The 22,690-nt window shown below is 40.7% G+C and overlaps 1 protein-coding gene across 1 annotated transcript in view; it reads left to right on the top strand.

Annotated features, from left to right (window-relative positions):
* ATP6V0E1 (ATPase H+ transporting V0 subunit e1) overlaps positions 1-20,358 on the top strand; it is a 34,967-nt gene extending 14,609 nt beyond the window's left edge. Inside the window, exons 3-4 of the mRNA XM_002916922.4 lie at positions 12,257-12,386; positions 19,887-20,358. Of these exons, the coding sequence (XP_002916968.1) occupies positions 12,257-12,350 (94 nt within the window). The 3' untranslated portion in view covers positions 12,351-12,386; positions 19,887-20,358. The remainder of the gene's footprint in view (positions 1-12,256; positions 12,387-19,886) is intronic.
* Positions 20,359-22,690: the final 2,332 nt, after the last annotated feature.

Below are 22,690 nucleotides of genomic sequence, written 5' to 3'. Positions count from 1 at the left end.
CTTTTTGTGTTGGTATCATTATGATCTGATACATTTAGACATATTTGATATATTTCTTTTTTTTTTTTAAAGATTTTATTGATTTATTAGACAGAGATAGAGACAGCCAGTGAGAGAGGGAACACAAGCAGGGGGAGTGGGAGAGGAAGAAGCAGGCTCATCGCGGAGAAGCCTGATGTGGGGCTCGATCCCATAACGCCGGGATCACGCCCTGAGCCGAAGGCAGACACTTAACCGCTGTGCCACCCAGGCGCCCCTGATATATTTCAATACAGTATGATTAATGTCCTCATTGATGTTCATATTGTCCCATCTTTGGTCAGAGGAAGTATGTGTTTTATTTGTCCTTCTGTTAGCCGGCTATTAGTCTCTGTCTTCACCTCTAGCTTTGAAGTTCCTTCAGGAAATGTATTTTTATAGGTGAGATGTCTCTCTCTGTCTCTCCACAGATTAGTGATTTTTTTGTGTCTCCTACCTCATTTGGTGATGTCTGCTAATAAAAGGAAGTGGTGTCATGAATAATGGAAAACAGTGGGTATCTCAGATTAAATTTGTTCCTGAAATATGAGGCCCTGCTGCTCTTAATCCTTTCAGCTTAGAACTCCCACATAACGGGGGGCGCCTGGGTGGCTCAGTTGATTGAGAGTCTTAACTCTTGGTTTCAGCTCAGGTCATGATCTCAGGGTTATGAGATTGAGCCTGGCATCAGGCTCTGCACTCAGGAGGGAGCCTGCTTGAAATTCTCTCCCTCTCCCCCTGCCCCTCCTCTCCTCAAATGAATAAATAAATCTTAAAAAAAAAAAAAAAGAATTCTCACAAGATGTATGAAGGGATGAGAAGGTAGTAAATCTGCAGGCGTGGACCCCAAAGGAGAAGTCAGGTTTTCACAAGAGTGAGAGAATTGTCTGGAGGCAGCACAGGGGAGCAAAGAAATTACCCCATTGCCAAAGCCTAAGTTATCTGGTATAAGAATAACTTCTGCTTGAGAGAGTCTGGGGGTGGGGGGAGGCAATGGGAAGTGTTAGAATAGAAGGAAGTATGTGAGGGAGTGGTGGATCATTGAGCGAGTTACAGAGAACACAATGGAAGGATTTGGAAGAAAGGGAAGAGTAGAAGTTGGTCAAGTGGTGAGACGAGCAGAGAGCAGAGTAGTCTGAGCAGAGTAGTCCGGGGATGGAATTGGGTCATAATAGATGGTCCTGGGAGGTTTGGGTTGGGGGGGGGAATTGAGATAAACAAAGATATGGAACCTGTTGAACTGAGTTCTTAAAGTTCCATTACTGGGTGAGGATTTGGACATGAAGGCTGTCCACAACAGGTTGACACTTGGAGAGATTTTGGCAGTTAGGTATGACTGCTTCCAAAGGTCACAGGCACTAGAACGGTGGGGCCAAGCTTTGTTGTGTTTTTTTTTTTGTTTGTTTTGTTTTGTTTTGCTGTTGGTTTGTTTTGGTGGTATGGATATTCTGTTGTTGCTGCATTGTTGGTTGGAAAGATTTTCCTCTCTCCATTAAACTGCTTTGGCATCTTAGTTCAAAGCGATTTGACCATATATGTATGAATCTATTTCTGGATGATCTCTTCTGTTTTTTAATCTCTTTGTCTAGCCTTATCACAATACCATACTCTCGAGTATTTAGTTTTATATTGAAGTCAAGAAGTTGAAGTCCTCCATGCTTGTCTTTTAAGATTATTTGGCTATTCTAAAATAGCCATATAATTTTTAGAACCATCTTGTTGGTTTCTACCCAAAAAAAGCCTGTTGATTTTAGTTGGCATTGTGTTGAATCTGTAGATCAGTGTGGAGAGAACTGACATTCACAATACTGAGTCTGCTGATACTGAACATGGTATATATTTCCATTCATTTAGATTTTCTTTTTATTTATTTATTTCCTTCCTTCTCATGAATTTGGGTTTAATTTGCTCTTTTCCTAACTTCTTACAGTGGAGACTAGATAAATGATTTTAAACCTTCATTGTTTTTTTTAATGTAAGCAGTTAATGCAATAAAATTCCTTCTAAGTATTGCTTTAGCCACAGACTACAAATTTTGATGACACAGTATTTTTCATTAATTTTTAAATATTTGGTGCTTTTCTAGATACCTTGTCAGAATATATACTGTGTAAGTTTCCAGTCTTTCGCAATTGGGGCTCGTCTTATGGCCTAGCATAATGGTTTATCATGATGATCATTTCATGTGTACTTCAAAAGATTGTATATTTTGCAGTTGTTGAGTGTGTTGTGTTTTATAAATGTCAGGTCAAGGTAGTTCATATCTTCTATATCTTTGTTGAGTTTTTTGGTCACTTTTAGTAATTACTGAAAGAAGGTGTTAAAATCATTAGTTATTGTGTATTTTTCTGTATTTCTCTTTTTAATTTCCATTTTTGTTTTATATGTTTGAAGCTATGTTATTAGGAGCATGCACATTCACGATTGTTATGTCTTCCAATGAATTGACATTTTCGTTGTAAAGTATCCCTGTCTATCCTTGGTAATACTCCTTGACTCGATTTTTACTTTTTCTGATATTGATAATCATACCACCTTTCTTATGGTCATTATATCTGTCTTTATATTTAAAAAGTGCCTTTTTACATATAGCATATAGCTCTGTCTTTTTTGTCCATTTTGACTGCCTTTGCCTTTTGATTGGATATTTCATATATAATTAATGTAATTGTTGACATAGTTAGGTTTGGGTCCACTGTTTTGTTGTTTTCTGTTTGTCTCATCTAGTTTTTTGTTCCTCTGTTCTTTTATGCTTTATTATTAGTTTCAGAGGTAGAGTTCAGTGATTTATCAGTCCTTTTTTTTTTTTTTAAGATTATTTATTTATTTATTTGACAGAGAGAGAGACAGCCAGCGAGAGAGGGAACACAAGCAGGGGGAGTGGGAGAGGAAGAAGCAGGCTCCCAGCAGAGCAAGGAGCCCAATGTGGGGCTCCATCCCAGGACCCTGGGATCACGCCCTGGGCCAAAGGCAGACACTTAATGACTGAGCCACCCAGGGACCCCAGTGATTCATCAGTCTTATATAACACCCAGCATTCATTACATCCTTTGCCCTCCTTGTGTGCTTTATTTTACATTAATGGATTATTTTTGCTGTGCTTTTTAGCATTTTTCTTTTTAGTGTTGTTCTAGAGATTACAATATGTGTTGTTAACTTTTCATAGAGTACTTAGAGTAAATACTGAACTACTTCAGATAAAATATAACAACTTTGCAACAATATAATTCCATTTACTCTACATCATTTGTGCCGTGATTATGATATATTTTACATCTATGTATGTAGCAAAACACTGCAGTGTTTCAATTTTTACTTTAAAGAATCATGTCTTATAAAGAAATTAAGAGAGAAAGTCTTCTGTATTTGCCCACATGTTTACCCTTTCTCTAGAGTTCCTTATTTTTGTAGATTCGAGTTTCTATCTGACATCCTCTTAGTCTGAATTTTTATCTGCTATCCCTTTAGTTTGAAGAACTTCCTATAGTATTTGTTGTAGGACAGGTATGCTGATAACAAATTCACTCATCTTTCATTTACCTGAAAATGTCTTTTTTTCATGCTTATTTCTGAAGGATAGTTTTTCTGAATATAGAATTCTGAGTTGACAGGATTTTTTTCCCTTTTAGATGAGTTTAAAGATGCTCTTCCATTGTCTTCTGGACTCCGTTGTTTCTGCTGAGGATTCACCTGTAATCTGAATAATTGTTCCTTATGCATTCTTTTTCCTCTGAATGTTATCAAGATTTTCTCTTTATCTTTGGTTTTAGCAATTTGACTATGATATGTTTAGGTGTAGTCTTCTTTGAGTTTATTCTGATTGGAGTTTGCTGAGCTATATGAATCTGTAAGTTAATGTTTTCCATCAAATTTGAGAAAATTTCAGCCTATGTGTCTTTTATTTTCTTCTGCTATATTCTTTTTCTCCTGAGACTCCGTTTGCACCTATGTTTGACTGATTTTTTTTCCAATATTTTTTCCTCTTATTTCTTCAGGTTAGATAGTTTCTGTTGATCTGTCTTTAGGTTCACTGACTATTTCTTCTGCTATCTCCAATCTGTTGGTAAGCCCATCCAGAGAGTTTTAGTTTGTGTATTATACCTTTTAGTTCTAGAAGCTCCATTTGGTTCTTTTTTGTAGTTTTAATTTATGTTCTGACATTCCCAATCTGTTCTTTATTGTGAGTTTTTCTTTTAGGCTTTAAACAGATTTATAATAGCTGCTATAAAATCATTATCTTTTAATGACAACATCTGTATTATTTTGGAATGGTGTGGAATTCTGTTGATTCCATTGTTCTTGATTATTGATTACATTTCTTTTTGGGGGGGCATGACTATTGTTTACTAAATACTGTATATTGTAGATGACAGAGACTCTGGATTCTACTTTGTTCCTCCGAGAAAGATTAAATTTTGTTGTAACAGTTAAATTATTAATTGATCACCTTAAACTTGTGGAGAGTTGGTTTTATACTTTGTTGGGGCAGATCTATGTCAGTTTTGCCCTTAGATTAGAATGAATTCTCCATTAAAGTGTGCCCCTTCTGGTTCTGGGATTTCAGTGGAAAATCTGAGGTGTTTACCAAGTCCTTCTAACTTCAGACTGTGAATACTCTTTCTTCTGGGGGTAGGCAGCAGCTGAAATTTCCCCTCCATCCTTTCAGACTTCCGGGTGTTTTCCACAGTCCTTGGCATTTTCCTAGAGTTCAGGGATCAGGCAAGGGTTAAGGGAAATTTATACACAGACTTTGGGGCTCCCCTTTGTGGCACCTTCCTTTTTGAGATTTCCCTTTTTTATTTCTAGCTGTTCTGGCAGCTCTGAACTTCATCTCTTGATACCCAAGCCAATAAGACTGCAGCTTTTTGCTTGAGTTTCAATTATCTTGCCCCACATGTGGACTGGACAGTGTTTTCAGGAGAAATGCTGTCTAAAGATATTGGTGTGGCTTCTTTCTTTTTTTCTTTCTGATAGGGCACGAGTGCATGCACAAGCAGTGGGGCAGGGGAGAGAGAATCTTAAGCAGGCTCCACACCCAGTGCGGAGCCTGACACAGGGCTCAATCTCATGACCCTGAGATCATGACCTGAGTTGAAAGTCAGATGCTTAACCAGTTGAGCCACCCAGGAACCCTGGTGTGACTTCTTTCTTTAAGGATTGAATCCCCTCTAGTGTCTACCTGCTTTTGGACATTCTTTAGTACCATCAAATAGTTATTTTTCATATTTTGTTCAGAGTTTATGATCACTATAGGATGAGTATGGTATAAGCTACTCTGCTTTATCAGAGCAGAACTTCACCACTTGCCTTTTTTTATTTTCAGGTATTGTATTTTTCATTTCTGTAGGTGTTCTTTTTTGCTGCTTTTACAGTTTTGATATCCCTCCCTCCTCCCTCCTTTCCCCATTTCTCCCTGTTCATATTCATACTTATTTCTTGAAACATAGCAGACAGTTTATCTGTAATCCATGTCTGGTGTCAGCTCTTTGCTCTCTTCGGTCCCTCTCACTCATGGTGCCATATGTATTTTATAATATTTTGTAGCCATCTGTTCATATTCCCTATAGTTCCATGTGTATGACTTTTTTGAGGCCTACTATGAAAGTGGGCTTCTCCAGAAAAGATTTACATTGCTTCTACCAAGTGCCAAAGGCCTCACCAGTGTGGGATCAAATTAAGTAAAATTTTTTGTTATGTGGGTCTGTTTGTTTTTTTTTTTTAAACCATGTAGCATGAATTTGATTTACAAGCTTTCATTAAGGCTAATTTTCAGTGGCACTGTTTTTCTACTTCCTTCTTGATGCTTATATTTGAGACAGTTGATTTTCCTATTATTCTTCAGGGATTCTGTCTGATTTATCTGTACCTTGAGATATAGCCCTTTGGCACCTCAGCTTTGTGGGGATGGGATGTGAAACTTGTATTAGATTATCTACCTTAAGTGGGCCCTGGGCTTTGTCTACTGTTTCCCATGCCCTGGGAGGTCTGAAAATAAAAGCTCAAGTTATCTGGTTTAGTCTGTGCTCTCAAGGTGTGGTAAGCAACCTATAATCACTTGGTTTTCCTCTCTGGGTACTTGCCTTCACTCAGTTTCTTGGTCTGAGAACTGCTTACCTATCTATCATGGATATATTAAAAATAGCTGGATATCTTGACTGTTTATAGTGGGAGAGAAATCTAGGAATCAGGCCCAGCATATTCTCATCTGCTATATGAAAAAGTATACTTTTCTTACTTTGACTTTATACTGTTTTCCTTTATAATTTGGGAGATATGGGGATTGTTACAGACTTTGAACTGGAAGTCCTGGTATAGAAAGTATGGAGAAAAGAAACAATATTTCAAGTATAGAGCTGGCAAAAATAGGGCATATCCCTATGGTAGTGAAAGGGCCCTGATAGAGGTATGGTTGGGATAAGGTTAGTGGAAGGTTTGTGCCTTCTCATCTGGAGCTTGTGGCCCTTCTTTAAGCTCCTGTGGCTGTGGCAGAATTTAGTTCCTTTGAAGTGGTTGTTGGACTGAGGTCCCTTTTCCTTGCTGGCTACTAGTTGGTCACTGCTCTCAGTTCCTTGAGGTCACATTCTTTTCCATGTGGCCCTTGCATCTTCAAAGCGAACAATAGAGAATCTCCTTTGTGTCAAATCTTTCTCATCCTGTAATGATCTGGAGGTAGAAATAACTAGGAGATAGAAACCACACAGTAGGTTAAACGGGAAATTTAACATAATTACTATTCAGTATAACAAAAGAGTAACTGTAAGATATAAGGAAACTATTTATGGTACTCTAGGGCTGAGGGAGAGTACCCAAGGAAGGACAAACTTGGAAGGGAATCAGACCTTCCTTGTTGGAGGAAGGTGGTTCAGCCCACTTGATAGCAGAGAATTTCATTGGTTTGGGCAGGCTGGAGTTGGTCTGGACTTGGTGGACAAGCAGTAGGCCACCCTCTGGAGTACAGGCAGGAGAGTGGGCAGTCTGTGGATGGGTGGGATTCCCTGTGCCAGTGCCAGTGGGAGGCCTTCAGAGCATGTAGGCCATGCAGGGGCTCTGGTTTCCCTGTCAGGAGGACTGCAGGAAGTTTATTTCCAGGCTGAGGCTACCAGATCTAAGCGTGACTGTGTTCCAGGCCTGAGTCTGTGCAGGCTCCATGGAATATTCACACACCAACTCTACCAACTTCCAGCCCACACCCGCCGTGTCCCTCCAGCTCCCTCTACTGAGAAAGCTGAATGTCATGTTACTGTAAAGGAGAGAAGGGAATTCAGTTGCTTATTACAGAGCACCTATTAAAGGGTGTGTTCAGAACTGATTGGCAATAAATGCATAAATGATACACATGCTCGCAATGTCTTTGATCAGGGAGAGAGTCCCATCCCTTTTAAGAGCTCACCTGATTAGGTCAGGTCCACTCAGGGTAATTTCCCTTAAAGCCAACAGTACAATCTAACACAATCTTATCTTGGGAGTGACTGTCCCATCACGCTCACCATGCTGGGTTTAGACAGGGTGTGTCCCATACCAGGGAATGGGAATCTTGGGGGAATATCTTAGAATTCTGCCTACCACAGAGGGCTGGGGGTGGAGATGAGATGACTCATTGTTACATGAGAAACTCCTTTGTAAAGTAAATAGGTTGTATTTCATTCTGTGGCTGTCTCACAGAGAAGAAGGAGGAATAACTAGTATTTAGAACATCTAGTTGTCCGCTACTACACAGAGCAGTTTCATGTATTATCTGTTTAATTCTTAACATCTTGAGACAGAGGTTATAATCTTCATTTTACAAAAGGGGAAACTGAAGCTAAGTTTGTAAGGTCACTTGTCTGGAGTCGCTCCATTAATATTTGGTGTAGCTGGAATTGAAATGCAGTCTTGTCTAATATGGAATCTCATATTTTTTTCTGCCTCTCTATGGTAATAATAAAAGCTTTCATTTTTAAAATTCAGTTTATTTAAAACAAAAACACACAATTCACCCATCTCTCTCATCCCCTACGCCCCGCCTCTGGCAACCACTAATCTGTTCTCTGTTATCGATGAGCTTGTTTTTTTTAATATATATAAAATATGTAAGAGAGATCATATAGTATTTATCTTTCTCTGACTTGTTTCACTTAGCATAATGCCCTCGAAGTCCATTCATGTTGTCACAACTGGCAAGATCTCATTCTTTTTTATGGCTGAATAATACTCCTGTGTGTGTGTGTGTGTGTGTGTGTGTATACTGTAATCTTTTTATTCATTCATCCATTGATAAAGGCTATATTTTCTAGTGGTGTCTAATAACATTGCTGCCCTTGAAAGAATTTGTGTCGTTTGATTGGGATGAGGGGATATGACAGGGGTCATTTCAGTGGAGATGAGGCAAATCGCTCTCCTGCATCTCTGCTTTTTCTTCAGGAGCCCACTGATAGAGGTCATTCCTATCCTGGCCCTCACTGGGGGGACAGTGGGATCAGAAGAGAAGTCCTAGCCAGACTTAACCCATTCCAACAGGGAAGCCAGACAGTTATGCACTTGATCTCTGCATCACCAAGAAGTAACCATTCCTTTGTTCCCTGTTCTCATGTCTGAGTGTAGAACAAAAAAAACAAAGCAAGATTTGAGAGATCTGGATATAGCCTTTTTAATGGGGAGGGCGTATTTTGTGCTTGGAGAATTCTAATAACCAAGAGCTGAGCTCATGATAAGTGGGCAGGGAGTGTTTGTAGAATAAACGCTCCCATGCATATGTTATTTAAAGCACACTCTGCTGCTAACCTTGCCTAGTCTCTCACAGGCACATGAGCCCCTCAAGGGTTGGCCCCTTAACCAGTTAATCTTTGCATTGGTAAATGCTTGTGGAATTAATTAGGAGCTCCGGGGCTGCTTGATTTGTTTTGCCCTTAATATGCTATGGAAGCAGCCTGACGTAGTGGGACTCAGGAGTTGTGGGTTCCTCTTCCAACGTTATCACTGATTCACTGTGGGGTGTTAAGCTCCCTAGCACTTAGTTTCTTCCTCATTAAAATGAGGAACATGGACTTGACCTCTGGTCCATTCCAGCCCTGCAGTTCTCTGAAATATGTTACCACACCGTAGCTGCCTCAATAGTTTGAATAATTTTCAGATGGTTAGTTATTAGACTGGCCTCCAGCTTATGGAGAGATGTGGAATAATTTGAGCAAATGTGAAGGGTACACTTAGTTCTCTTTTCTTGGACACATGAAGTAATAGATTCATTAGAATATGATCTCTTCCTCCACCCACTTCCATCAATTCAGAGTGGATTTTTTTTCTCCTTCCAATTTTCCACCGTGTTTATCAGCTTTGAAGGGAAATTTTAAGTCAGGCGGTAGTCAGAAGGGCAGGCACAGAGCTCAGCTGGTTAGAGGGGGAAAATTCCTCCATGAAATTTCAAGTGAACTGACCTGGGCTTTTTCCAAGGAATTTTCTTGAACTGTAGTTTGTTGGTTTGTTTTGGTTTGTTTTGTTTTGAAGTGAGATGTTTTGCTTGATTTGAAACATTAATAAGAGTAGTACGTAAAATTAAAGTTTAGAAAGTTTCTGAATCCTGATCTGAACAAGCAAAGTGGACTTTGTTCTTGATTTAGGGTATTCTTGCTTTACCTCAGGTAACAACGGCTCGTGATGGACTTCTTCAGCAATCAGCAGATGCATTCTTTGTCTCCTTAACTCCCAGACAGATTAGATACAGTTAAATGGATGCCTTCTGAAATGTTGTCCATTAAAAAATATTTCAGAAGATAATTTTTGTAGGGGGAACATTAGTCTAACCTCATTCTGGTTCAGGAGCTACTACTACCTGCTTAATATTATAACCACAGGCAAACCATTTAACCTCTCTCTGCCTCAGTTTCCTTAACTGTATTGTGGGAGAATTAAAAGAAAGATTACAGGTGAAGCATAGCATCCGTATGTTTTAAAGCTCCCTGGGTGATTACAATGAGCAGCCAGGATTGAGACGCACTGCTATTCAGCATCATACGAAGTGCTGGGAGGTGGTGCTTTTATATCATTCTATACATTTTTTCGATGAAAAAGATCAGTTTAGGTTCTAGCATATTTTTATCTAGTACTTCTATGCATTGGCCAGTTATTTCAGTCTCTTACGAAAGGATGAATGACTGTTTTTACAGTCAGCCTCTATTGCCTGCTGGGATTGGGGAAGTCCTGGGTCTGTGTGGAATTTTCCATGACTCTTAGCTCCACACCATTAGTGTTCACTGCAGTCACAGAGCTTTTCAACGTGTCTGCCTCTGCTGTCCTCTTTCTTTGTTTCTCAGTGTCAGATGTGACCTCAGCTACAAGTCTTGGTATTTTGTTTGTGTTTAATATTCCCATTCTAAGGGCCGATCAGAGCGTCTCATCTGAATTAGCTTTTTGTTTATAAAGTGAGTCAGCCTGGGGTATCTGTTTTGGCCTGATTTCCTCAGGTATCGTGTTTCCTGTCACAAAACCACCTTCTGTGGGGCGGGGAGGGGGCGGGTACATTTGTTTCTGTAGGTGCAAGCTTCGGGCGGGCGCGGTGCTGGCCGATTCTCCAGCAGTCTGGTCATTGGTGATCAGAATCAGCTGTTTGATCCTTTGACTGGAAGAGTTCTAAAAATGACAGCGACTGGAAGAAAAGAGATGTAACCGGGTAACAGCCTGGTTGGGTTTGGCTGGTTCCTCTCTTATAGGGGAATTTAAAGGGCTAAAAGTTTAGAAGGAGACTCCTGTAGCAGTATCTCTCCTTTTCCTTGGAAAGCAGTTCCCTCTATTCTGTGCACAGAGAATAGCTGCGTCAGATTATATTACTAACATCTCCTCTCCCCGATCAGTCGATGGAGGCTGGGCTTGTTTACCATACCTTCTCCCTGCAAAATGAGAGAGATTCCCTAATCACTTCATGTATATTACAGAGAGATGAAAGACAGTGTGTATTCTGCTTCATTCTGCTCTCAGCTCAAATGTTACCTCGTTGGAGAGGCCTTTCCTGACTACCTCCATCATTCTCGATTCCTTCATCCTCCTTTATTTCCTTCCTGACATTCTATTATATAAACTTTGTGAAGGTAGTGACAGTTCATTTTCTCCTTTGTATCCCTGGGGTCTGGAACCTAGTAGGTGCTCATTAAATATTTGTTTAATAAGTAAAACAGGGAATGGTTTGAATGGCCAGATATTTGTGTATTATCTTCCTTTTTGTTCTTTGATTTGGTCTTAGCTCAGTGATTCTCAAATTTTGCTGGTTATATGTATCACTGTATCAGACATAAAACCATTTATTCCGAACTTGGTGAGCTGTAGAAGAAAATTTTAAGGACAGTTTTGACTGTGTGCTTTTTTCACTTTTAACCTTGAGGTAGTGTGTAACACCACTGTACTTCCTCCATAATTAGTCTGTATAGTACAGAGGAATGCATTGTTGCTTAGATTCTCAAGTAAGCTGGGAGAATTAAATACCCATTTGGTTCAGCTCCACTGGGGCCAAAAGATGTGTTACATATTTTAGTGGTGATGGTGATTAGAGAAGGGGAGCTCAAGTGTTACAGCCTAATTGAAAGATGGTGGGCTGAAATTTAACCTCGGCTCTCAGTAAAAATGGGCATGTCCTGGGGCGCCTGGGTGGCACTGCGGGTTGGGCGTCTGCCTTCGGCTCAGGGCGTGATCCCAGCGTTGTGGGATCGAGCCCCACATCAGGCTCCTCTGCTGTGAGCCTGCTTCTTCCTCTCCCACTCCCCCTGCTTGTGTTCCCTCTCTCGCTGGCTGTCTCTATCTCTGTCAAATAAATAAAATCTTTAAAAAAAAAAATGGGCATGTCCTTTTGGTTGTGGGTCTTAGCGTTTGGAGAATGGATAAAGTAACCCCCGTTCTTCCTGATCTTGGAAGTTGTGATGATGCTAAATTGAAGTTCGATAAAGATATTCTGAGCTAAAGATCTCATGAATGCGGGAGATCTTAGATACTTGGAATTAAGATAATGAGAGAAAAAACAACTATGGTGAAGTTTCACTGCTTTGTCACTCTGTATTGAAACAAAGGCAGGGCGTGCTCTTTGAAACATGGGTTATAAGACATGCTCCCATTAGCACCATGTGTTTTATGAACTTAAGGGTATGGAAGGTTTGGTCTGAGCAGAATAGATTTAAATTTTACTAAAGCATTCATTTTCATCCTAATTGAAAATGGTTATGTTCCAGCATAAATTCACCACTTTCTGTTGTTGCTTTTCCTCCCCCCATCATTCTTTCAGTTGGCTGATTGCAATTCTGGCCCAACTCAACCCTCTCTTTGGACCACAGTTGAAAAATGAAACCATCTGGTACCTCAAGTATCACTGGCCTTAAGGAGGAAGACCTGCTCTCCAGGGCTCCATCACTGAGGTGACTATACCCTCGACCTTTCACATCAGTGTGCAGCTAGAGGTTGCCTTGACTTTTCCTCAGAAAACTACAGCCATTTTAACCCTTGGCAAGGGCAGGCTGCTGAAAGTAAACCTCTGCAGAGCAGAAATAAATTTGGAACTTAGGCCATTCACTTTACCAAAGGATTTATTCATAAGAGTCTTTTAAATTCTGCTTTTACCCAGCCACTTAAATAAAGTTTGCATGCAGTCTTTCAGACACAGGAGCATGACTATACTTGACATTGTAGGATTCTCAAAGTTGCTGACAGATTTTAAATGAAGGGCATTTCTGAGTGCTTTGGATAGAGAGGGACAGGTGCTCTTTGAAAACTGGAGTTAAAATTGTAGGTTTTATTTGGTTCAGAAGATCAGAGAGGTAAGGAGTGGTATCATGGAAAGATTTATTCACTGGCTGAGAGTCAGAAAACCTGTCATTTAGTTTGTTCCTCTTTCTCCATTATTTTGATAAATGGAAGTCAGCACTGAATGGTTGCCTAGATTCTGGTTCTGCTTTTTGGCAAGAGCATTTTCTTAGGTGGTACTGTGAACTCATATCAAGAGACACATGGTTCTGACTCTCCTGTCTTTCATGATGCTGTGATGATCAGTGGGTTCAGGTAACAGCAGCCTGGTCCCTCCAATTGCCAAGTTCTCTGCCAGCCTTTTATCTGCGGATTTTATCCATTGATGATCTTAGCCTGAAGTAAACATTTCAGTAGAAAGTGCAAAATGGTGATTTTCTAGTTCCATCATTACATCTACATTTGATTAGATGAAATGTTTCTATAAAGGTGAACTTACCCTCTTTCTAGGGTTATTTAGTAACCTTGAAATATAGATCATACAGGAAAAGCAGTATTCATATTTAATTCTTTTCTTTTAATTTTCAGAGTAAGATGTTAGTGCCCAAGTCACTTCCAGGGTATACAGAGAGGTTTTCTTTTCTTCCCTTTTGAATTTTAATCGATTTTAATGTTCAATTGTTCTTTCTTTGGCCTATGGGAGCCTGTCTAGACTGGCTTCTGTGTCCTTTTGATGTTAGTCTTTGGTAGTTTCCTTACTTACTGGCAACATCAAGATATCCCAGACCCCTCTGTGTGTTTCCTGTCCCAGACTTGGAATCAGCTGTTCCTCAGATTGCTTTCTAAATTTCCCACCGACAGGATCCCTGGGTCACTGGTTGGCCCTTAAGCCCAGCTGGCTGTGGTTCCTTTCAGTGGGAAGTGGATTTAAAAACCAAGATCTGATTGTTAGGTGCATTCATTTCTGCTGGGGTGTTGTTGCTTCTAAGCCTTTATAGTGGACAGAGCCGGGAAGTATTTTCTAAGAAGAAAAAGATCATGAGTTCATGTTAGTTCTTTCTTTCTTTCTTTCTTTCTTTTTTTTTTTTAAAGATTTTATGTATTTATTTGACAGAGAGAGGGAGAGAGCACAAGCGGGGAAGCGGCAGGCAGAGGGAGAGGAAAAAGCAGGCACCCAGCTGAGCAGGGAGCCCGATGCAGGGGTCGATCCCAGGACCCTGGGATCATGACCTGAGCTGAAGGCAGATGGTTAACCGACTGAGCCACCCAGGTGCCCCTCATGTTAGTACTTTTAATTCAAATTAAACATTACGTGGTTTTTACTTTTTTGGTTTTATTCTTGAGTACCATTCACATATGCTGAAAATCTTGGCTCCTACAGACAATAATTTAATTACTTATCTTCATTATCCTGTAATACATACAGTTTCCTTTTTTTTTTTTTTAAGATTTTATTTTTTTATTTGACAGAGAGAGACAGCCAGCAAGAGAGGGAACACAAGCAGGGGGAGTGGGAGAGGAAGAAGCAGGCTCCCAGCAGAGCAGGGAGCCTGGTATGGGGCTCGATCCCAGGACCCTGGGATCATGACCCTAGTGGAAGGCAGACATTTAATGACTAAGCCATCCAGACACCCCTAACTCTAAGTTTATTGAATGCAGTTTAGGATTTCTTTGCTGCTTTATTTGTCCTTATAACAAATAAAGAAAAAGGTGTCATTTTCTGAGGTCACTTGGAATAATTATTTTCTCTCATCATTATCAATTTAATATATAATTAGATTGTTTTATTTTGTGTTCAATTCATAGTAATTTTTTTATTTGCTACTGTTTTTTGAATATGTAAAACGTATTTCCAAAGTCAAAATTATAAACAAGTTACATTCAGAGAGGTCCCTCCTTCCTGTGTTTTATTTTGCCAAGATAAGCAAATACATACATATATAGATTTACATGTATGTACGTATATATACATACGAGTGTATGTCCCCCACACACAGCTATTACAGAAGAGATATCGTATTTTATATACTATTCTGTACCTTGCTTTTTTTTCACTGAACAATATATCCTAGAGATTGCTCTCATCAATATATAGAGATCTTCCTCAATTCTTTTTATAGCCCTTGGATTGTTACAGCTTTTGGATTGTTTCTAGTCTTTTGCTATTATTGATAAAGGTACAATATCATTCTAAACATATGACATTTTATATTTTGGTGATGATCTTTGGATTAGATTCCCTGAAAATTGAATCTGGTTTAAAGGTATATATGCTTTTTCTACCTATTACTATGTTCCCTTCTATAGGGATTATACCATTTTTACATTTCCACTAACAAGCCTGGATTTTTGCCAATCTGATAGATAAGTAGTCAGGTTTTTTTTTTTTCCCTTAGAGTTCTGTCTTTGCCCAAAGGGGAGTGTGTGTGTGTACACACATGTATTGTCTGATTTACAAGATTTTTTTTTTTTTTTACCTTTTTTTCCCCCCATAAATTTCTCCTGTTTGTTATCCTTCCTTTCAACTACAGTGGATATTAGGTAAGGATGTTGATTGGGGTTTCAAGCAGAGACTTTCAGGCCTCAGTTGGATCTCCTTCCAGCATTGCCTTTCATTTAACTTCTCTGAGCCTCATTTCCTTCCCTTGTAATAAAAGAGAAATGGGCCCTTTGGGTCTGAAGAACAGTGAGTGTGTGGATCTGAAGGTTTCATTTGTCTTAACTCTCAAACTCAGGTTAACCTGATTGACAAATTTCTTGTTTGCACTCTGGTCCACAGCACAAACCAGGGCTGCTTGAAACTCTTATATTAAAGGTGGTTCCTTTACAAGCAAATGCCAGGAAGCAGGAGGGCATAAACCAGGAGAACCCTAACTCGGAATGTCCTGTCACATATATTCTGCATTTGAGGTAGTGATTATGGTAGTACCCTAGCTGTAGGCCTTTGGAGTTATCACATAAAGAGATCTAATCTCTGCCTAACATGGGAGCAAACTGTTCCTGTGACAAGACCTCACTTTTCTTTGTGGTAAATCAAAAGACTGAGCTAAATTCCCTTTTGAACTTTGTGCTTTTACACAGCAGTGGGATGATAACGGAGTCCAGAAACCAGATTTAGGCCTGTCTTCATCTGGTAAGGAAAAGCGTTTGATTTTGTGTGTGATTAGAGGCCAGATTTTGGAAGGTAGGCGGTATAAGCCAGACATGGTATTCAGCAGAGGAAAATGAGGAAGAGTCATGAAAGCTTTAGAATAATTTTATATAGATGGAATTGACTTGATTTCCACAGCACAGTTAAACACCTAGCTGATCTTTTGCTACTTTAATCACTTTAATTGCCACGATTTTCTTTCATGTGTTGATGGTAGACGGAGTTACAGCACATTATGTTTACTGGCTGGAAATCTTGCTGGTACTTCTAAGAACAGCGCTCATTCCATTTCTGCCCCCTGCCAGCCTTGTCTGCCTCTCCTAGATTCCTAAGATGCTTCCGGAACGGTCACATCAAGATTGCTGTTTTTGTCACGGCCCTTCTTCCTAGAGCCTTGGGGGTGTGATGCTAGTGTGCAATCTCCTTGGACTGGATTTGGCTTTAGCCCCAGCATCCTTTAAATTAGTTGGTTTACCACATCATTATAATATTTTAGATGAGTTTATATGGCTTACTGTAGTCCTAAAGGGCAGACATTCTATTTTATTACAGAGTCTGGACGGGAGAGGAATAAAGTGTATTGGTAATTAGGCCTCAGCCCAGGGGAGCTGTTTTTCTATGCATTCCAAAAATATTTGAGTGCTCATGAGGTGCGTGGTACTGAGTGGGGATTTCAGGGACGGCTGTGCGCTCTGAAGAGGTTTGTGATTTGTTGAGAGGTTGGAATTGAGCCATATTTGTGAAAAGTTGAACGGTGCAAGGTGTTTTGTGGTTAAAAAGTGTATCTTTTACTCTGCTGTCTCTGACCGGATATGCTGCTGCCACTTCAAACTGTCATGTCTCTGTTTCAATTCCTGAGGTTACAGGGTTCGCTGTCACTGAGAGTCAGAACCTATTTGATCACTTCTTTCTCCTCTTCCTTGAAGCCAGTTGATCCTGTTAATGGCTCTTAAGTCTGCTCTTCCTCCCTGTTCCTCCTTCAGGCACCCTAATTTCTGACTCAGATCATTGCAGCTCTGAGTTATTACAGTGGCTGTTCATCAGGTCCCCCTTCTCTACAGTCACCGTATCTACCAAACAGCACCCTGTTTGTCTTCCTGATGCAGCACCTCCTGAAAGAGATCACTGCTTGCCCCAGAAGCTTTCAGTAGTTCTCTATAGGCTACTGCAGGGTTTTTTTTTTAAAAAACTTGAAGTCCCTGAGTTTAGTGGGTACCTGCCCCTTGGAATGCTCTGTAACATGGGGTAAGCACAGTTTTTGTCGGGGTTACCAAAGTAAGTTCCCATGAGTCACAAAGGGTAAGAATGGCTAACCTGCAGGTTATGTCCAGCTTCCTAAGTCGGTGGTCAAGGCCTTCCCAGTTGCCTTCAAACCACTTTTGCAGCCATTTCCATGTTCTTGATCTAATGAAATTTGCTTAGCCTAGCCTTTCCTCTCAGTGCCCTACGACATTCGTTAATTTAGGAGGCAGATTAGTAAACACACTATTCTGCAGACATTCTGCTCTTTTGCTTCCATTCACCCATTCTCTCAATTCTTTCTGATGTTTTCTCTTTGAGTGTCCAATTTGCAAATCCTTGTACTTTCTTTTCTGGCCACTTGGTCTCAAAGTGATTTCCTTTCTCCCTAGATGTATTTAGCTCTCCAGTTTTTCCCATTCATTTTGTGCATTGCCTTGACATGTTAAATACACATAGCTTTCGTTTGCTTAAATATCTCTTGTAGTTAATCTACAATAAACACATATCTTACACATAATTGTAAAGAAGGAATTCTTTTGTGAATATATCTAAAATGAAAAAATATAGATAAAAATGAAACCTGTTCTTTGATTAAAAAAAACATTCACTGCGGCGCCTGGGTAACGCAGTCGTTAAGCGTCTGTCTTCGGCTCAGGGCGTGATCCCGGCGTTCCGGGATCGAGTCCCACATCGGGCTCCTCCGCTGGGAGCCTGCTTCTTCCTCTCCCACTCCCCTGCTGTGTTCCCTCTCTAGCTGGCTGTCTCTCTGTCACATAAATAAATAAAATCTTTAAAAAAAAAAAAAATTCACTGGTCCTCCCCTGAACAGATTTGCTGGTTCTTCCCTTAATATGTTTCATGTTGTCTTCATTTGCCCGTTGTATCTGAAAGTGGCCTTAGCTATTTCCTTATTTTATAAAATGAGAACATGGACACTTTGGTTGAGTTCCTCCCCACCCACCCCCAAATGGCTATTTCATGTGAAGAGAGACAATTAGAATATATGCTTCTTTAATTCACTCCCAAACCAAACCACAAGTCCATGCTGTTTAACATAACGCTCACTCAAATTTATCTCAAACTAGTATCATTGAGCTTAAGTGAAAATTACTCTGTTTCTGTGTGGTTTTCCAAAGGTGAAGACTTATTTTTCCCTTTTGTTGTTGTTCATGTGTCCAAAAAGGTCTAAACAATGAGGAGGTCTAACCTGTGTGCTTCATAAAAAATTAACACAAAAAACATCTGTATTCACTGCTTCAGTGTTCTCAAGTTATATTTATCATCTGCCTAGAACTCAGGTCTGTGCAGATGGATTGCTCTGCTGTCCTAAGGAGGAGAAGAGGAAATGATCATTAGACTAAAGGTTTTATGAGGCGGTGAGGCCACAAGAAACCAGTAGCTCTGGTAATTGCCCCTCCTTGGCCCGATGTGGTTATTTTCCTAGTACATTGTAAAAACAGTCCTCTGATTATATCTTGAGTTGAATGTATTTTGTTAGCAGTGTCCCTCCTTAGTGGGTCCAGCAGTCTGGTGCTTTCCATATTGAGGGTGATTGGACTGCTCCAGCTGGCTCAGGTAAAACTTACCAGCAGCCTTGTGTTTGTTTCTGGGCATTAGGGACCCCAGGCCTTGGGAAACCTATCATTTTACCACACTGCTCTGTGGATTCTCCTGGTTGTGCCCACTGATTGGGAAAACCTCAAAGGCTTATCGGATCCCCTATGTACTATGTGACCTTCAGTCTTGTCAGATATGCCTGGCTGTAAACCATGTCTCTTGCCAGTTTAACTAGCTTCTCGCCCACCTGCACCTAACCCTCAACATTCTGACAGATTGTGTGTCATAACCAGCTTGCCTTCTTTTTTTTTTTTAAGGATTTTATTTATTTGAGAGTGAGAGAGCACAAGTAGTAGGGAAGGGGCAGAGGGAGAAGCAGACTCCCCACCGAGCAGGGAACCTGATGCGGGCTCCATCCCAGGACCCTGGGATCATGACCCGAGCTGAAAGTAGACTCTTAACTGACTGAGCCACCCAGGCACCCCGTAGCCAGCTTTTCTTTTCCATTAACTCAGGCTTTGTGTGGAAATTTCCTTTGAAAGCCACTATTTACTTAATTTTTATATTCTCTTTATTGGTCTTTAATTTTGAAAGCAGCATATGTGGCTTTGTTTATATAGTCCTTTATTTTTTCTTTTTTAAAGATTTATTTATTTGACAGAGAGAAAAAAGGCACAGGTGGAGGGAGGAGCAGACCCCCCGCTGAGCAGGGATCCCGATGCGGGGCTTGATCCCAGGACCGTGAAATCATGACTTGAGCCCAAGACAGACGATTAACTGACTGAGCCTCCCCGGCGCCCCTGTACAGTCCTTTAAGCTTTATATAAGGGAGTTTATGTGACCACTGCTATCAGTTTAATCTGTGAAGATTTCTATTTTAAATGTTTGCAGACTGTAAGAGGAAAGGGGCAAATACAGATTCTTGACATGAACTCATTAAATTCCAGTAGGATCAGTCTGAGTCAGCTTCCTGCTTTCCATGACACAAACTGTTAACTTGTGATCCTGGGTTCAGCAGTGTCCTCGGTAATCGGACCTATTGTCACAGCCTTGCAAAACCTGCCCAAACTGGGACATTACTTGAGCCCACTTTTCATTCAAGTATTTATTGAGTAGCTATATATTTTTAAATTATTGGCCTGATTGACTTTTCTTGATGTTATTAACCTTTTGCCCTCTTAAGGATGGCGTAAGGATGAGTTACTAGAACGGCTTTGTTTTGCAGGTCACGAAGAGAATTCCTCTAGATGCAAAATCAACTCCAAACCCAGACCACCTTCTTTGACTCGCCTCTTTTGGCCATCAGCTGCCTTAAATATTCACACCGCATTTGAATATTTTATTCTACAATGCAGTATTTTTTCCTGTCACCTTTCTTACATTTTGACAAATTATGTGCCTACTTAACCTAAACTGTGCTGACTCTGTAAAGTGTTTATGCACTCTTCTGAGAAATACATTGCTCTCTTCTTGGAACCTGTGAGCTTGAAGATGACTCCTGCCTGGTCACAACATGGGAATCAACAAAGTGTTTAAACTGTCACAAGACAGAATCCAGGGGGGGCGGTCAGTAGGAGAGCATGTTCAGAGGGAGTATCTGTCCCAACAGAATTACACCAAAGTATATTTTCAGGATGACTTTCTTATTTCTGACATCTACTGGAATAAATTATTTTTCTGCTTTCTGTGGAAATCTGGATTCAGTGTTTATTAAGTTCATTTTTGTTAGCTTTTCTGTCTCTAGATGATGCCTTTAAAAAAAATGATTTTTGTAGTTCAAACCGAGGTTGGAAATACAAACCTGGTCATGTAGTTTGACATACATGAGGAGACTGGTGAGTACTTTTCTTAATCCTTAGTCATCATTTGAGTGCTTACTATAGCCAAGGCACTGGAGGAATCAAAGGTGTGGAAATTGAGGTCCCTACAAGTTCAAGAGGTGATGCACAATCTGGAGAGGTAAGGTCGGTCTGTAGACCATAGAGCTGTGAGACAAGGCCGTGTGAGACCATTGTCCGTAGAACAGTGGTTACGATGGCGAGCAGCTAGGGGAGTCTGTACTCGGCACAGGCACAAGGTGGAACCAGCGGTTCCTTGTACCGTCACACCCTCACAGATCGGACTGGAGAAATCAGGACGGATTAAAAAGCCTGGGATGGGACAGGATTTCTGTGTTTTGGTAGCGGTCATCTGAATAATTCACTAATTTGGGGACTTTATTAGCTTTAAGAAATTAAAAATTTAAATGGATCTGAGTTTTCACCAGCCCATGGCTTTTTGACAGCCAGCCAAGCCAAGAATGGATTTCCTGTTTTGCAGTTTGTGCTTTTCTATTCCTCCCAAACTGTCTGAACTTGTTGCTTTGCTGTTCTTAAAACAGAAGAGTTTCAAGTTGAAAGGACTGTCCTGCTTTCATTTCTTTCTTTCCATTCTTTACTTTTATTTTGAACTTTGTTTTCCTGAGAGGCAACTCCATACTTTACATTTTCAGCAAAGGGTCTTTTTAGCTAATTTCATGGAATCCATAAAACACTGAAGATCTAACACTGGAAGGATCATAGTGGCAATCACTAGCTAGCCCCAGTGGTTTTACTGGTAAGGCATCTGAGCCCAGACGGGGAGATTGCTTGCCTAGTTAAATGCAGTTGGTCAGAGGCAGACCAGGGAGTAGGATCCATGTTTTGTAATTTCCCCTCTGGAGCCCTTCTCACTTGCCACTCTGCTTTTCCCAGAGTTGGAGCCAATGTTGGGTTTCAGGTATTAGGGAAGAATTCTGCCAGGCTGTCTCCCATCAGAGCAATTCACTTGATCTTAATATTTGTCATTGAAGAAAGCAGTGCTGGTGGTTACTGTAGGTACATAGAAGGATGCCACAGTCTCTGAACCCTAACCATGGGGGAAATGTGACTCCGTTGCAGCTATCTACCCAGATTCTTCAGGTCAGGCCCTGCATCCCATTAACACTGGGGGTCAGCCTAAAATCTTCCCGACTACCACTCTGCAGTGCTTTCTTGCAAAGCACCACGGTTTTGAAGCTGAGTCTTGTGATGTCTCTGTTGTAATGGCGCTTCCTTTGAGTGTTGCTTTCGCCTGCCTTGAGTTCAGCATATGGCATTAGCTGATAGAGAGCCTACGTTGTTTCAGCACAGCATACCTTAGCTGTGGCGTGCTTGCGGCAGTGATGGAGGACAGCGTTCATGATCATGGTTGGGCACAGTTCCAATTTAATGGCATAGTTGAAAGCAGAGGTCATAAGCCTAGCTGATCCAAGTCCCTGAATCCTGCCTTATTCTGTTACTTTGTGCTGATCCATTTTGTACTTCCCATTTGCTCTCAATTAGACATTTTGGAAAGTCAACTGGATTACATTGCTTTTTGCATTTGGACTTGCCACTTGGTGGGATCCAATTCCTATGGGCACAAGTCAGGAAGATTAGTGTGTTGGCTGCATTAATAACCCTGAGAAACACAAGGGCGTGAGTACTGAAAGGGCTGATTCTGTGCCAGGGACCATCCTGCTCAGTAAGCCTTCTAGGGAAGTAAAAGGCCCTAACTGCCGCTCAGGCCTGAACCTGGAGGCTTCTCTCCAAACCCTAGTGGGACTTATTGCTAGTGAGGCCCTAATGGCCTCAGCATAAAGCCTATGAAGAAGAAAGCTCATTTCCTAGCCAAGTTGGAGATCAGAGACTTCCCAGGAAGATTGATCACAAGCCCCTAAAGGCCAGGTACTGTGACTTACCACCTAGCTTTATGGCCATTGTTGACATGAGGGAATGAGGAGATCAACTTATTTTTTGTGAGGGAAACTTGCTAAGTTCTCCTTCTCCAGGAAGTCATGTAACCCCTGGGTCTGTTTCCTCATTTATGACATTTTTGAGAATATTAAATACAGCTAATATGTAAACTCAGATACACGTTTTCTCCCCACTTCATTCCTAGTAATTGACCCCTTTTGTTACAACATGGCCCATCTCCTGAGATGGATGGATGGCTGTGAAACACATTTTGTTTGACAGTTCTCTTGCTTCA

Source organism: Ailuropoda melanoleuca, chromosome 3 (assembly GCF_002007445.2).
Source record: "Ailuropoda melanoleuca isolate Jingjing chromosome 3, ASM200744v2, whole genome shotgun sequence".
NCBI classification, from domain to species: domain Eukaryota; kingdom Metazoa; phylum Chordata; class Mammalia; order Carnivora; family Ursidae; genus Ailuropoda; species Ailuropoda melanoleuca.
The sequence above is the reverse complement of the archived record's forward strand: the minus strand, read 5'-3'. Positions and strand labels throughout refer to the sequence as shown.